The sequence below is a fragment of the Podarcis melisellensis genome (genome assembly GCF_964234715.1).
Source record: "Podarcis melisellensis genome assembly, chromosome: 4".
Lineage (NCBI taxonomy): Eukaryota > Metazoa > Chordata > Lepidosauria > Squamata > Lacertidae > Podarcis > Podarcis melisellensis.
Window position 1 is genome coordinate 77,347,180 of NC_138531.1, and position 14,699 is coordinate 77,361,878.

The 14,699-nt window shown below is 42.9% G+C and overlaps 1 protein-coding gene across 4 annotated transcripts in view; it reads left to right on the forward strand.

The window, feature by feature from the left end:
• Positions 1-14,699, forward strand: part of STARD13 (StAR related lipid transfer domain containing 13) — a 208,462-nt gene that overhangs the window by 151,011 nt on the left and 42,752 nt on the right. For all 4 annotated transcript variants that reach the window (XM_081909308.1, XM_081909310.1, XM_081909309.1 and 1 more), the window contains one exon: positions 12,023-12,094. In XM_081909308.1, the coding sequence (XP_081765434.1) occupies positions 12,023-12,094 (72 nt within the window). The remainder of the gene's footprint in view (positions 1-12,022; positions 12,095-14,699) is intronic.

Genomic DNA, 14,699 nt, shown 5'->3' on the forward strand with positions numbered 1-14,699 from the left:
ATGGCAAGTAGAGACAAAGACACTATTACGGAGCCTGTGGTTTTAGCGAACTGTTTATCATGCTAACTTAGAGATTGTAGATTGAAATCATGCGGCACACAATTCTGATGAAAACAAATCAACAACTGGTTTCCTAGCAAGGAAGATATGCAAAACATTGCCCTTCCCTTTCATTTAAGGCAAGTCCTTTCTGGGATTTATTGAAGCAAACTTCAGTTCAGACACCTTCCTGGCCTTTAAAGGAAGCATCATTTCAACAACCTCCTGAAGTTCTCTAAAGAAAAGTTACTCATGGGGCTTAATAATTAGCAGATAAACGGGCAGCATTATTAGTTTCAGTAACTCATGGAGGGGAGGGCAGTATTTCATGCCTAAGAGGACCACCTCTGCCTCCCACTTGTGTTTTTAGACTGTTCTGTGTTATTGCTCCCTTCTCTGTTCAGTTATCTGTGTTGAAGCACCTAGATTGTGCAGAGAAAGGTAGGGAGACTTCAATGGAATCCACAAGACCGCCCCTCTCCCCTGGCAGCAAGGAGGGCCAGGAGTCGCAGGACACTACATAGCTCCAAATGAGCAATTTGTTCTAATAAAGTTTGGGAGCAGATTGGGCCTTGTTAAACCTCCCCCTCCCCACTAGACTAAGAGTATAAGTAGAGCCTGCTAGATCAGGCTAATAATAATTATAATTACAATAATTTATTATTTGTACCCCACCCACTTCCAACAAAGATTAAAAATATATTAAAATGTCACACATTAAAAACTTCCCTAAACAGGGCCAACTTCAGATGTCTTCTAAAAGTCAGATAATTGCTTATTTCCTTGACCTGATGGGAGGGCGTTCCACAGGGAGGGCGCCACTACCAAGAAGGCCCTCTGCCTGGTTCCCTGTAGCTTTGCTTCTCGCAGTGAGAGAACCGCCAGAAGGCCCTCGGTGCTGTCCCTCAGTGTCTGGGCTGAACAATGGGGGTAAAGACGCTCCTTCAGGTATACTGGCCAATGGTCCATGTAGCCCAACATACTGTTCTTACAGTGGCCAACCAGATGCCTGAGAGTAAGTCTCATCCTGTACTGACTGAGCTGTTCCATAGCCTCCTCCTTGGTCTGCCTCCTGAACCACTGAACCAGGGAGGTACTGGGGAGGCCATACAGGCCCTGCTGACTGTCAGCCTCAGTGGACTACTGCTGTTCAACAGAAGGTTCAGATCCCTGAACTGGGTCTTCAGCCTCTGACTCAAGACATGTCAGCAGCCTGATAAAAACAGTAGCTCCAGGGGCCATGAGTAAAGGTAGCAGTCAGACCCCCCCATCTGTAATTCAACCAAGACAACTCTGAGTCATTTAAGCAGGATAGATATTTTTTAAGCAGCCTTGTCTGTCCAGTGTTCTTATATACGGTAGGTGTATTTATTGTATCTGGTTGGATAGTGTTTTCGAGGTTACCAGCATGAGTTTGACCAAACTGCGGGAGGCAGTGGAGGACAGAGGTGCCTGGCGTTCTCTGGTCCATGGGGTCACGAAGAGTCAGACACGACTAAGCGACTAAACAACAACAACATTTATTGTATCATTCCTACTCTAGAACTACTCAGTGAGGTTTATATTACATCTCACAGTGGGCTGCATATTTCTGTCAATTGCATATGGTGAGGCTTAGCAAATCCTAACTCTGCAGAAAATGGTACCCTCCAGCAAATAAGCAAGCAGTGCTACAGGGAATGCCAGTCATACAAAGTGCAGCAATTTCCATAGGGGTAGTAAATATAGTGGTTGTTAAGCAGATTTTTATAGAATTGGTGGTGGATTCATGGGAGGGGAGAGAAGATAACTTTATCAAACCCACAGAAAAAGAAATCAGAAGGTACATGCCTTGGAAAAAGTATATACCTTCATTCCAGCAGCAGTTACTTCCTTGTGATGTAGACAAAAGCGGTATTCTTGCATACACTGCATTATATGCAGTACTCAGCTACATTAGTAAGGAAACAGTTGTTTTGAATGTGTTATAAACATGCAACACCAGATGGTGCCAGAGAGTAAAAAAAATTCTATGCGGTTTTCCATAGCGTTTTTTTCCCTTTTGTTATAATGATTTAATTTCCAACTTATTTATATTGTTTTTTTCCTGCGTGTAGATCCACCCCAGGTTATCAGTTAGACCAGTTGTGGGGAACCTTTGGCCCTCTAAATATTGCTGAAATACCACTCCCATCAACCTCAGGAAGCATGGTCAATGGCCAAGGGTGATAGAAGCTGCAGTTTAGCAACATCTGGAGGCCCAAAGATCCCCACACCCGAGTTAACACTACACAGCTGAGTAGTCACAACTGTAATATACATTCCATCTGCCTGTAGCCTGGTCTGATTTTTAGCTCAGTGTTTTGGCCATTACTTGCTTAAGTGTGTGTGTGTATGTTGTTGGCATCTGTCTTGAGAGACAATGGAGTGTGCCTCTGGGGGTGAAGTCAAACCGCTGTGTTAGCAGCACTGAAGTGATCTTCCTGGGGTGCAAATCTGGGCAGTGTATATGGAGGACCTGGGCTGCCCAGGAGACGATAACCCCCTCTGGGCCTTGCTGATGTGGTCCAGGGGAAAGCAGAGTAATATGTTTGGCACTAGCTTGGCTGTAGGAATTGCCAGAAGGAGGAGTACAAGGCGCTATCCAATCACCTTAGGGACTTCACTCCAGATTTGTGTAGGATTTACTCCTTAACCTTTTCTTCTCCCAAAGATATCCTGCAAAGCAGCGGAGGTTTAGGATCAGAGTTTTCCTTCTCCTAGATGGGTTATGTTCCCAGGTTGGCAAGCAATTCCCTCTACAGCACATGCAAAAACTGCCTTCTTGACCCCACTATTGGTCTCATCCGCTCAACCCACCAGAGTTTGTATTTGCATGCAGAGGGAGTCCTTAGCCCAATGAGGGTTTGAGACCCATCAGCTACCCTCCCCTGGTTTAGCCGACCAGTCGAAGCTGTTCCCAGGGTGTGGCCACTGACGCATGCTGACAGCCTCCAGGAGCCCCACGTGAGAGCTGAGTGAAGGGTGGGGACCAAAGCTGGACAAACTACCCAAGAAAGAGCATGACATGTCCCCCAGAGGTGCTACTCCTTCCCTACCACCACAGATGAGGAGGGGAGGAGACTGACTGGGAAGGAGAGTCTGAACTGGAAGCATAGTATTGTCTTACATCAAGGGAAGTCAATGTGGAGCCCTCCAGATGTTGTTGAACATCATAACCAATATGACCATGGTAAGAAGTCATAACCAATATGACCATGGAATTGTAGTCCATATCGGATCGCACCATGTTGGCCAGCCTTAGATGCATTAGATGCCATTATTCACCTATATGGTGCTGCAACCACTCCTCCTGCAGTGTCCTCTTGGGAAGACAAGGAAATCAGGCAGAACTGCATCTTTGAACATGCAATGGGGTCTTCTAAGCTTTGCTTCATTAGTCAACCTCAGTGCATTATCACACCTGGGTTAGTAGTATCTTTGGTCTTCTTAAGTGGTAGCTATAATTTTTTAACACATTGGAGATGCATAAATGAAGACCTTTGTCTTCATTGAGAAATTGTCCTTACTGTCAACTGCCGTATTTTTCCATGCATAAGACGATGCTTTTTCCTAAAAAAAATTAGGCAAAAATTGGGTGTCGTCTTATACACGGATAGTGAATGGGGGGGGGGACGTGCGATTAACGGCAGCAGCAAGCAAGAGATTGGCAGCAGTGATTGGGCGGGTGATTGGCAGCTGTGGTGAGGTGGGCAGGCAATTGTTGGCTGTGGCAAGTGGGTGGGTGGGCTGTTGGTGGCAGCAAGCAGGCAGGCAATTGGCAGCTGCGTCAAGGTGTGCGATTGGCAGTGGCTGTGGCAAGCGATTGGCGGTGGCGGGCAGGCAGGTGAGCAATTGGCAGATGTTGCCTCCCCCCCAAAAGCTAAACAACTTAATTTCTTAATTTTGGGTTAAAAAAAATAGGGGGCGTCTTATACATGGCAGCATTTTATACACGGAAAAATACAGTAATCCCTGTAGCAGATGACCTTAGTATATGTTTTCACTCCGAAATACATCAATTTATTCAAATTTCATTTTGCCCCTACATTTTTGTCTCTTTATACTGGTGTGTAGTTTGATGCTTGTTTTCAACTGGATGTACGCAAGTTTGTAATGTTAAAACTACTGAGCATAAGAAACAGAGTCTCTTTTAATTTTAATTCACTTTAGGTCATACTATGTATACACTTTAGGAGCTGTACATTATAACAATGCGCTGAAGAAGAGGAATGTGTTTTTCTTGGATTGATGCCAAACCCTTAACTTCAGATACCATGTATGAGAAATTTCAACATCTTGTTTTGAGAAATTATTCCAGGAATCCTGTTGAACAATATGGACCGCATTAATCTAGAAATAAGTTCCTTGTACTTACCAGAAGAAACCGCCATGCAGTTCGCCTATACATTCTCCCATGTCCACTTCCTCTACTCTTCTTATAATAGATTTAATAATCTTCCCACAGATCATTTCCTGGGGCGCAACAGCCATTTGTTGTAGATGGTTAATGGCCTGAGGCTGTACCTCAGGCTGTCAGCTCCTCCAAGTTGCTCATTAATCCTTAGATACACACTCGGCTGCAGACAGAATTCCTCACATCTTCAGCATGTTCTGCCAGCCATATTCTATTTCATGGCCCCATAGTTCTGGACAGATTCACTGGAGTCATTATGCTCCTTTCCCTATACTTATTTTGAAATGGTCCACATGACTGGGGTTTTTTTTAGTATGTTTCGTTGGTTAGTTGGTTTTGTGCAATCCTATTTCTTCTTCTTCTTTGGGAAATAGCATTTTCTTATGCCAAAAAAGGGGGCATGAGCATATTATCTTAACATATTACAGTGGTACCTGGGGTTAAGAACTTAATTCGTTCTGGAGGTCTGTTCTTAACCTGAAACCGTTCTTAACCTGAGGTACCACTTCAGCTAATGGGGCCTCCCGCTGCCGCCACCGCGCGATTTCTGTTCTCATCCTGAAGCAAAGTTCTTAACCCGAGGTACTATTTCTGGGTTAGCGGAGCCTGTAACCTGAAGTGTCTGTAACCTGAGGTACCACTGTAACAGGTTGGTATGGGGAAAGCTGTGTCTTCAAGAAATCAGGGCCAATTTGTTTAGGGCTTTAAAGGTGAGCGGCAGCGCTTTAAAGTAGGCCCAGAAGTGGATTGTCAGCCAGTGAATCCAAAACTAATTACTTCCTCTAACAGCAAACTCTGGTAGTAAGTGCTGACAGGACTCCACCCAAAGCAGGGTCCCTGAGGAGCAGTTGCCCCTTGTCCGCTTCCCTCTGTCTGTGCCAACTCACTGGGCCTGGGCTGCTCAGCTGCCTTTGCCAGGTCAGGGATCTCCACAGAAGTCAGTGGCTGTGTGTGGGAGCCTGGTTGTGCCCTGGTTTGCGCCCAGGGCCACAGCCCCCCTGGGGCCCCCCACGCTATGCCGCTGGAGTGGAGTGACCATTCACTGTGAGCTCCATGTTGATGACAATAACATCCTGGTATTGGCAACCTAATTAGCACCTGTAGTGATATATTAAAAGTATTCACTGAGGTTACAGGCGGTAAGATTGAACTTGAAGATTTAAGTTGTAATTTAGCGTTTTGGACTCTCAGTCTGCATTTCCTTTGTCCAAGAATAGCTGCTTTAAGGTCAGCACCACCAGACTGATAAAAGTGGAATTTAATGTATTTCTCCCTTAATTAGCATATGAAGGAAGACATGCATTAAATTCCGTATTATAGGTTTGGTACTGTAGCTGCCTCATTGCCTAATCTGAACATTACTGCAGCCTTATGTGCTAACCTCCAAATGATGAGGTGACTATTAGCATTACAAATGCTGCAAATGCAAGTTGTAACCCCCCCCCACCCAAAAAAGCTAACTGCAAATGTTTGATGTGGTTCTGCTTCTAAAAGTGTAAAGCATTCAAAGTCAATGTGAATTCATTATGTTACCTTGGCTTTTTAAGAAAAGGTTCCCCACCCCCACTAATAGTACTTGCCCCTTTTGAAATGTTAACACTGTTAACATAAATACAGTGGTAATAACTAAAGCTCCTATTGAAATCATGGTGTGTTATAGTCAGAAAGAAAAACATTTAGCCGAGTTAGCACTGATATTTTCAGAAATGAACAGATCCTGATTTGGGTTCTCTCTTTAAAGCAAATCAGATAGTTGAATACCACCCCTATTCTGGAAACCAGCATAACAGCTAAGATTTACTCAAGAGTAGACCCATGGAAATTAATGGACATGGCTAAGTTATAAAGTTGACAGAATCGGCTTTATCTTAGTGGCTTACAAGGACAAACATTGTACCATATAAAGGAGCAGTCACTGGGAGGGTTTCAGGAAGAGATGAGTCTCTCCAGTTCAGCCTGGCAATTTACTGTGGAGTTTTTATCCAAGGTTAAGGTTCCTAGGCTCTTCCTTGACTAATAGGTCATTCTGAACTGAGTTACAGTATCAGCCTAGCTAATACTGATTGGCCAAGATGGGGGGCTGACTCCTTTCCCAAGCATTCTAAGGACTGCACTTGGTAAATTATAGCAGGCCAACCAAATGTTTGCTCTGTTTTGTAGATCAAGGGTTGGGTACATCAAGCTCAGGGACCAAATGTGCCCCTCCAGGCCTTGGGGTTCTCCTCAGCCCACCATATGCCCTCCTCTATCCAGACACCTCTCCCCTCAGGCCATACCCCCAGCCAGCCCTGTTCCGTGTCCTCAAGTGTTTTTGCCTAAGGTGGTGTCCTTGAATTTTGAAAGCGCCTTTTGGTTACCTGGCTGAAGATAGAGGGAGATGTGGATATAAAAGTCTCTGGGTTTTGCTTGGCCAGAATGTAGCTTGGAATATCTTGTCCAAAGGTCACACTGCGCATCCCTTTTCTATGCCCCCAGAAATTGCCCTTGAGGGAATCCAGCCCTCCCTCCCTGCTGCTGTTGTAGATGATCTTGCCATGAAAGAACAAGTGGAATATGCATTCTTCAGCACACAATACAGACGGAAGAGTTATTTCTCATATCTAGTTAAACTGAGACTCTGGTGATTTATTCTGCTGATTTAATAGCCACAAGGGATGGGAATGATTAAAACTTTAATAATGTATAATGCTGAGCCTCTGTACAAAGTCAACACTGTGTCATCAAGACCCCTCTTGTTTCCAATAAACTTGATCACATAATTTAGGAAGCATTCTGAGCTCTTATGGGAGGAATTGAAAAATAGCAAACACTAAAATAGGAAACATGAAGGCCAAGGAAGCCAAACTTAGTAGCAATGTATCACTAAGTACATTTCTTTTATCTGTGTAGTAGCTGTTTGGAACTTGGTAGCTTGCAGACATTTTTGCGACCCAAACCTAAATCAATGCAAAATGTTGCCTGTCCTGTTTTGGATCTTACAAAAATAATAATAACATAAAGTGCCTAAAATTGCTTGGTGCTGTACAAACCTTAAAAATAATGCATAGCCAGCCCAAGGCCAAAGGAAGCTGGTCCAGTAGGACAAATGGGGCAGTGCCCCACCAGCTTCAGTCTGCCGTTTGCCAGTCCCCAACTGCCTAACATCCTAGGTGAAGGTAAAGGGACCCCTGACCATTAGGTGCAGTCGTGGCCGACTCTGGGGTTGCGGCTCTCATCTTGCTTTATTGGCCGAGGGGGCCGGCGTTTGTCCACAGACAGCTTCTGGGTCATGTGGCCAGCATGATTAAGCCACTTCTGGCAAACCAGAGCAGCGCACGAAAACACCGTTTACCTTCCCGCCAGAGTGGTACCTATTTATCTACTTGCACTTTGACGTGCTAGGTTGGCAGGAGCAGGGACCGAGCCACAGGAGCTCACCCCGTCATGGGGATTCGAACCACCAACCTTCTGATCAGCAAGTCCTAGGCTCTGTGGTTTAACCCACAGTGCCACCCGCGTCCCAATAGGCCTAACATCCTATTGCCCAAAAATTCTGGTGTCCCTGCCTGTCATTCGCTTTGTCTCCACCTCCTGTTGATCTCCCTGTCTTCCTATTGGTTCCATTGGACACCAGGCCCCATTGTCATAGGCTTATCATCTGAAGCTTCCTGGAAGTGGGATTTTCCGGAGCAGATGCTGTAACTAAAGTCTACATAAAACAAACGTAGGAAAAAGAGACTCCTTATGCTATCCTGCTGCTTTTGCAAATGTTTTATTGCATCATATTTTTTTCCGGGGGTGGGGGGACCCATTACTGTTCCCAAGACAGGAATATGCACATTTGCTTTTTATGTTGTGGCTCATAAATGTGCAGTCTCAATACTGTAGTCTTAGCTGGGAAATCTGCATAATCAGGATGTATCCAAGGGAACCAATTTAAGCTTAAGGATGCTTTTAAGAGAAATGATTGTAGTGTTGATTAGAATGGTAGCTCTTCTCAGTTGGGAAGCCTTCCTTTGATTTACCATCCCTTGAAGTGCTTGAGTTCTCAGGCCCATTCAGATTTTTGTCTTTATTAGTGTGTTAACCATTTATGCGTTATTGGGCTCGTGTTTGTTCAGATACTGAGTTAACATAGAAGTATATGCTTGAAAGGATACTAAGGTAGGAGGGGAGCTAATGGGTTGTATTCTGCAGGCTTCACTAGTCTGGCGCCATCCAGATGTTTGGATCTCAGCTCCCATCACCCGCAGCCAGAAGTGTCGGTCGTCAGGGATGGTGGGCGTTTTAATGCCGCAAATTGTAGAGGACACCAAGTTGGTGATGGCAGGTATACCGTGTCTATCTCTGCCAGACATGTACTCTTCATTCTCTTCTTCTAAGGAATTGAGTAAAATGGAATTAATACAGCTCTGCCCCGGTGTATGCGTGCGCACACACAGTTATTTTTCCATTCACAAATCACCTTTAAAGAGGCAAAAGACTGTGTGAATATCCTCTAAACTCCTTTATATAAAGGTACATGGTTGCCCAGTGACAGCTACAATGGAGGCCTGGATGCCCTTGAGTCACAGTGAAAGAGGGTTTAAGAAAAACCAAATTGCTACATTTATTGGAGTCCTACTGGTGCTGTTACATTCTGCAAAGGGTCCAAGAACAAACAGAAATACCACTTTGGAAGTCCTATTTCTTCGAATCATTGTTTTACTAATTGCATCGCAGGGTGTGAAATCATTTTAATGCTTTCTGTATTTGAAAATCTCATTACCAGGATTCAATTGAGCGTGCATGATACAACATACATGCACTCATTTCAATTTAACTTTTGAAGTGTTTATATGTGATTTTTAAATTTATTTTTAAAAAACCAGCACTACAAGTTATCATGGTTGCTCAGAGATGCCTATGCATCATTTCTGGGACATTTATGGAAATGTTACAATGACATGGAATCTCATCGCCTACTTACAATATCCCCCACTGTATCTGCTTTGGAACAAGCAAGCATTGATTTTCATTTTCATTTTTGACAGCAATAACAAAACTATGTAGAAAAGTAGCCAGTAGGCTCAATCACATATCCTTGTTAAAAGCCTTTCCTACCTCCTTTTGCAGGAGCAATATTGCACTAGTTCAAAGGAGACAGGGTTGACTCCACACTCCTTAAGATGTGATGCATGGCATGCTGACAGAACTATTTGTGCAGTCAAGTGACAGCACTCAAGGTTCTTTTGCTCAGTGTGGATCCTTCATCAGTCCAGGGATGAGACTCTTTCACACATTTTATTGATTCACTGATTCCTAGCTGTGTGCATTAAAATAGCCCCATGCACTCTCTTTCTCTCACGCACAGACACATTCTGCTAGCGTAGTCACTTAGTTGCACTGGTTGAAAGGAGACATAGCAATATTTTGGTTAAAAAAGAAGAAGTGTTGATAAAGTTTTACAGGAGTTTTTACCTCTCCCAGCAACTCTTCATTGTTATTTATTCCTTATACCTCAATTGCTGCACAAAAGTTAAAAGAGACATGTCGTTACCCATATGCTTACAGTCTACTACCCCAAATCTTACTACCCCAAAATTGCTCATGTATACCCAAGTCTACTTGCAAGCCACACAAAAGTTAAACGTTAAACACAAGAGTGCTTTGCAGATGTGGCAAAAATTGAAACCTAAAATACAACCCACTATGGATACAGCTGTTGGGAATTGTACAGTTTATTTGTTCCGTAAGCCTGGATTTAAAAAGGTGGGATATAAATGCAATAATCATGATGATGATGATGTAGTACATTTTATCTTTTTGCCAAATATGTAATGAACAATATTGGATCATGGTGGAGCTATCACCCTTTCAGTTCTCAGGTGTGTGGCATTTAAGAGCTATATTGTTGTTAAGAGTGTCATGTAGACTGCTCTCAGGTGCTATAATCTGACAACAAGCCACTCATAAGCTCCCTCCTCAGCCCTCACAGTTAGACTCTCCTCCTGGAAGAGAGGGGAGTGGTTGTGGGCGGGAGCCGAGCTCCGCCTCCAGCAGGGGGCGTTGCCCCCTGCCTCCCACTCACCTGGCTGGCACCCACGCCCATCAGCAGGCACCCAACCAGGTGCCTCTGAGGGGGCGTGTACAGCAGCCTAAATGCTGCAGCGCCAGCCCCTCCTCGGCCTCACTCTTCGTCGTCCCGTCGCGAGTCACCCACCCTCCACTCCCTTTGAGCTCAGGGTCTTAGTTTTTCTTTGGCCTTGCTATGGACCTTAGGTTGGTCGCCCTGGTTGTCCGGGGGGCCTGGTAGGAATTTTTCCATTTGGCATTAGGCTTTTTGGTTTTTTCGCCTACCTCGTAGCAATCGTCACAACTTTCGTGGTATTGGTGGGTAGGTTAGGCATTGGAATAATGTGTTGTGGTGTGTCGAAGGGCTAGGTGTGGCCATCGCCTATGCCTTCAATTTTTGGGTATTCTGTTAAAGGAATCTGGCGGTCATGTATTCTGTCCGATGCCTGCTTGGCGGGAGGCCATGGCACGACCCTCGGTGACATCAGGGGAGAGCCTATAGTTGGATTCGCATCAACAGGCTCCACCTACTGGTGAATAACCCCCCCCCCTTGTTTTAGACTCACCCCTCTCTGAGGGGGTGGAGTCAGCTGACATAATCCAATGCCTAAGCCAATATCTTTTCACTTGCTGTAATCAATAAAGTTGTGGCCTTTTCTTGCCCATTAACCTTATATCACGTGTCCTTGTGTATTCATTCCACTTTGCGGGGATCGGGTCCTTGAACCACAATATTGTTTTGCCTGACAAACTTGTTTAATAGTAACTATGGTTTGTTTGAAAAAGCCAACTTCAAACTATTGATTATGCTGCTGGTTTGTTTCAACCAACCATAGTTCAGATTAACCACGGTTTAGGGTTCAGACATAACATTACATTGCAGTTTTAAAAAATGAAGCTAATGTTTGTGAATCCCTCCTCTTGACTGGGCTGGAAGAGGGGAAAGGGAGCACTTGAGCCGAAGGCTTGCTGCAGTTCCTTCCCATCACAATGAATTATTATTTATAATTATGTCCAAGTGCAGTCTGATTATTTATCGTGATGTCAAAACGAGAACTCAGTGTACTAACAGGAGACTGATGGAAGTTACTTTTAAAAAATTAGGTTTGATAAATAAATCTTAATTATGTGACCTAATAAAGAATCCATGAAAGCCTTGGATTTATATGTCTATCATAGGGAAGTTGCGTGGTTTTATCGAGCAAAATGTGTTTCCTCCGCAGGTTGCTAAAATTATGGCATTATTGGCAAGAAAAGCCAATTATTATTTTTTTAAAAAAATCCAAAATTAGTGAATTTGACTTTTTAAAAACAGAACTGAATTTAGTATGAAAGGATACAGATAAAATTCACTTTGATACAAAATCAAAATGCTTTGTCCTGTCACATTTGTGACAGAACCTTACTTTTCAATGCACACTGCTTACGTTGTGAGTTGTATTTCTGTTAATTGTGGCCTAAAAATACCAAAGGCATCAAACTCAGTATTAAAACTTTCCATTTTTTCTTACCCAGAAATTGAGGCGAAGGAGGCCTGTGACTGGTTGCGAGCTGCTGGATTCCCACAGTATGCACAACTGTACGAAGGTATGTTTTGGGGGCAGTGCGACAACTGCTCCACTTTTCTCGAATTGTAGAGGTAGTCTTGTTGGTGGGGAGGGCATCATGTTCAATTCAGTGCCTCAGCACTGAACCAACAACATTCACCATCTTCCAAAGCAGATAGAACAATCATTTTTAGACTTCATCCAGGCAAAACAGAATTGCTGTTTTAGTCAATAGGAGAAGCAATTCAGGGTATAATCCTATTTTGTACTTTCCTTAAAGACCATGTTCTCAGTTTGGGATGCTTGTGGACCCTGTTTTGCTTCTAGGGAAACAGGTAGTCACAGGCCAAGATTAAGACCATGGAAGCCCCATAGCATTTAAAAGGTTTTGGTGGCCCCATATAGATCTAATTCAAAATATAAACAATAATAAACTTTAAAATAAAAGTGTGGTGTTTTTTTTAATGATACAAAACCTACAGTATGTTTTTCTCTTGTTAATTATGCTGTTTTAAATACATATTTTATATTTGACTTCCCTTAGTAATGTTTTCTTTTGAAATAAATTTGCTGTGATAAATGTACATTCTGTAGTTGATCTCCTTTGTCATATTGAAATCTTGAAAATAATAGTTTAGTTTCCTGTTAATTGTGTTGCCTTGAATGTATACTTTATATTTGACTTCCTTCAATAATGTTTTATTCTGGATTATTTTATTGATGTTTGTAACCGCTTTGAAATTTTTTTCTTTAAAATATATAGCGGTATAGAAATGAACTGAATAATAATAATAATCTTCGCAAATTTAATCTAGTGAAAAATAGGCCATCCAATAATTTTACTGTTCCCCCCCTCTTTGTAAACTGTTTTGAGGCTTCTTCTTTTTTTACAATCAAGCAGTGTATAAATTTTATGAATCAAATAAATAAACATTACTTACAAATCCCTAAATGCTTTGGGGTCAAGCAATTTGAAAGACCTCTTTCTCCCACTTACTGTATTTTTCCGTGTAGAAGACTAGGTTTTTTCCCCTAAAAAATAATGTCAAAAATTAGGGGGCGTCTTATATGCGGATAGTGCTGAGGGTGGAATTGCAACAATTTTGAGTCCCCCAAAATAGGGGGCGTCTTATACATGGGGGCGTCTTATAGACGGAAAAATACAGTAATTCATCAGGAGGCCCTCTGTGAATCCCATTGCAAATACGAAGTCTGTTTGGTTGGGATACAGTTCCAGGTGTTTTCTGCTGTGACACCAAGGTGGTTGGCCCCTTGTCCATTAGCATATTGACTGCTTCCCAAAACCTTTGATGGTTTGCTTTAACCCCCCACACACATTCTGCCATTGCAATACCTGGTTTCTGGTATTGTTTCACAGACTGTGTCTTATTAATTTTTGTGAACCACCTTGGGGGATCCCGGCAGGGACTGACAGGTGGGATACACTTTTTAATATACAGTAAGGCTGGGAGTTCATGATGCTGTGTTTCTTTGCTGTGTGAAGAGAGCGTTTGTCTTGGCTGATAGTTGGTTATAGTTTTAAGAGCTGTGTGGTACAGCAGGGGGCGCTCTCTTCAAATGACTTTTCCAAAAAATGTAACATTACACTTTTAAAATTGAAGACAGATGAGTGGAGGTGGAGTGTTGTGACACATTGTTGTTAACAATGTCACACCTTTTGTCTTGTTGGTTTCCATGTTGGGCTATGAAGGGCTACATCTGGACCATAAAACAAATGATGTGCCAACCACACAATCGGAAATGCACAAATGTTTTTTGTTTGTTTTTAAAAGTAATCCGAGGTGCAGGGAGTTGGGGGGGGCACAATCTGGACTGGAACCTTAGTGTGGTGGTTAGGAGGGCTTTAAAACCCTTTACCCTCTACCCTGCAGACTTTGCCTGAATCAGAGAACCCACAGCTGTATTGGAAGAAAATCCCCCAGTTGCCCAAATGCAAGTTTTTCTTACAATGCAAAAATAAAGGGGTTGATTTGGATTGTGGTTGCATTTAAGGGGAAAAGATGAAAACCTCTCACCAGGGTCACTATAGCCACACACTCTTATTCACTTTTTTTTTTACTTTTTAAAAAGCCATTCATGTAGTTCATCAGGTTTGGCCCTGAGTCACAAACTGCAATTCTTCACTCATAATGCTACTAAGTGGTTTGTTTACAAGTCTATGAAAAAGGGAAACACTTGTTATATTTCTGTTTAAAAATAAAAATAGGTTAACAGCATTCATATTATTTGTGTTGTTAGCCGCTTAATGAAGGGAGTGGGTTTTGGACTACAATTCCTATCATCCCCAGCCAGCATGGCTAAAGGTCAGGGATGATGGGAGTTGTAGTCCAACGATATATGGAGTGCACCAAGTTGGGGAAGGCTGGAATAGTCAACAACAACTGTAGTACTGATCAGTATTGCTTTGTTATTAGGAGACTGAAATATAAACCATCTGATTTCTTACTGTAGTTGGATGATGACATGCTGATGTTACCTTAGTTGACACATTTCAACGACTCCATTTGAACTTGGAAAAGGAAGTGATATTATCAGAAATTAAATGTGGAGGACATTTTGGTTTTCCCCTTCTGTTTGCAATTTAGTCTGGAATCACATTCAGCTCCTCTTGGAAGAAAATGTGT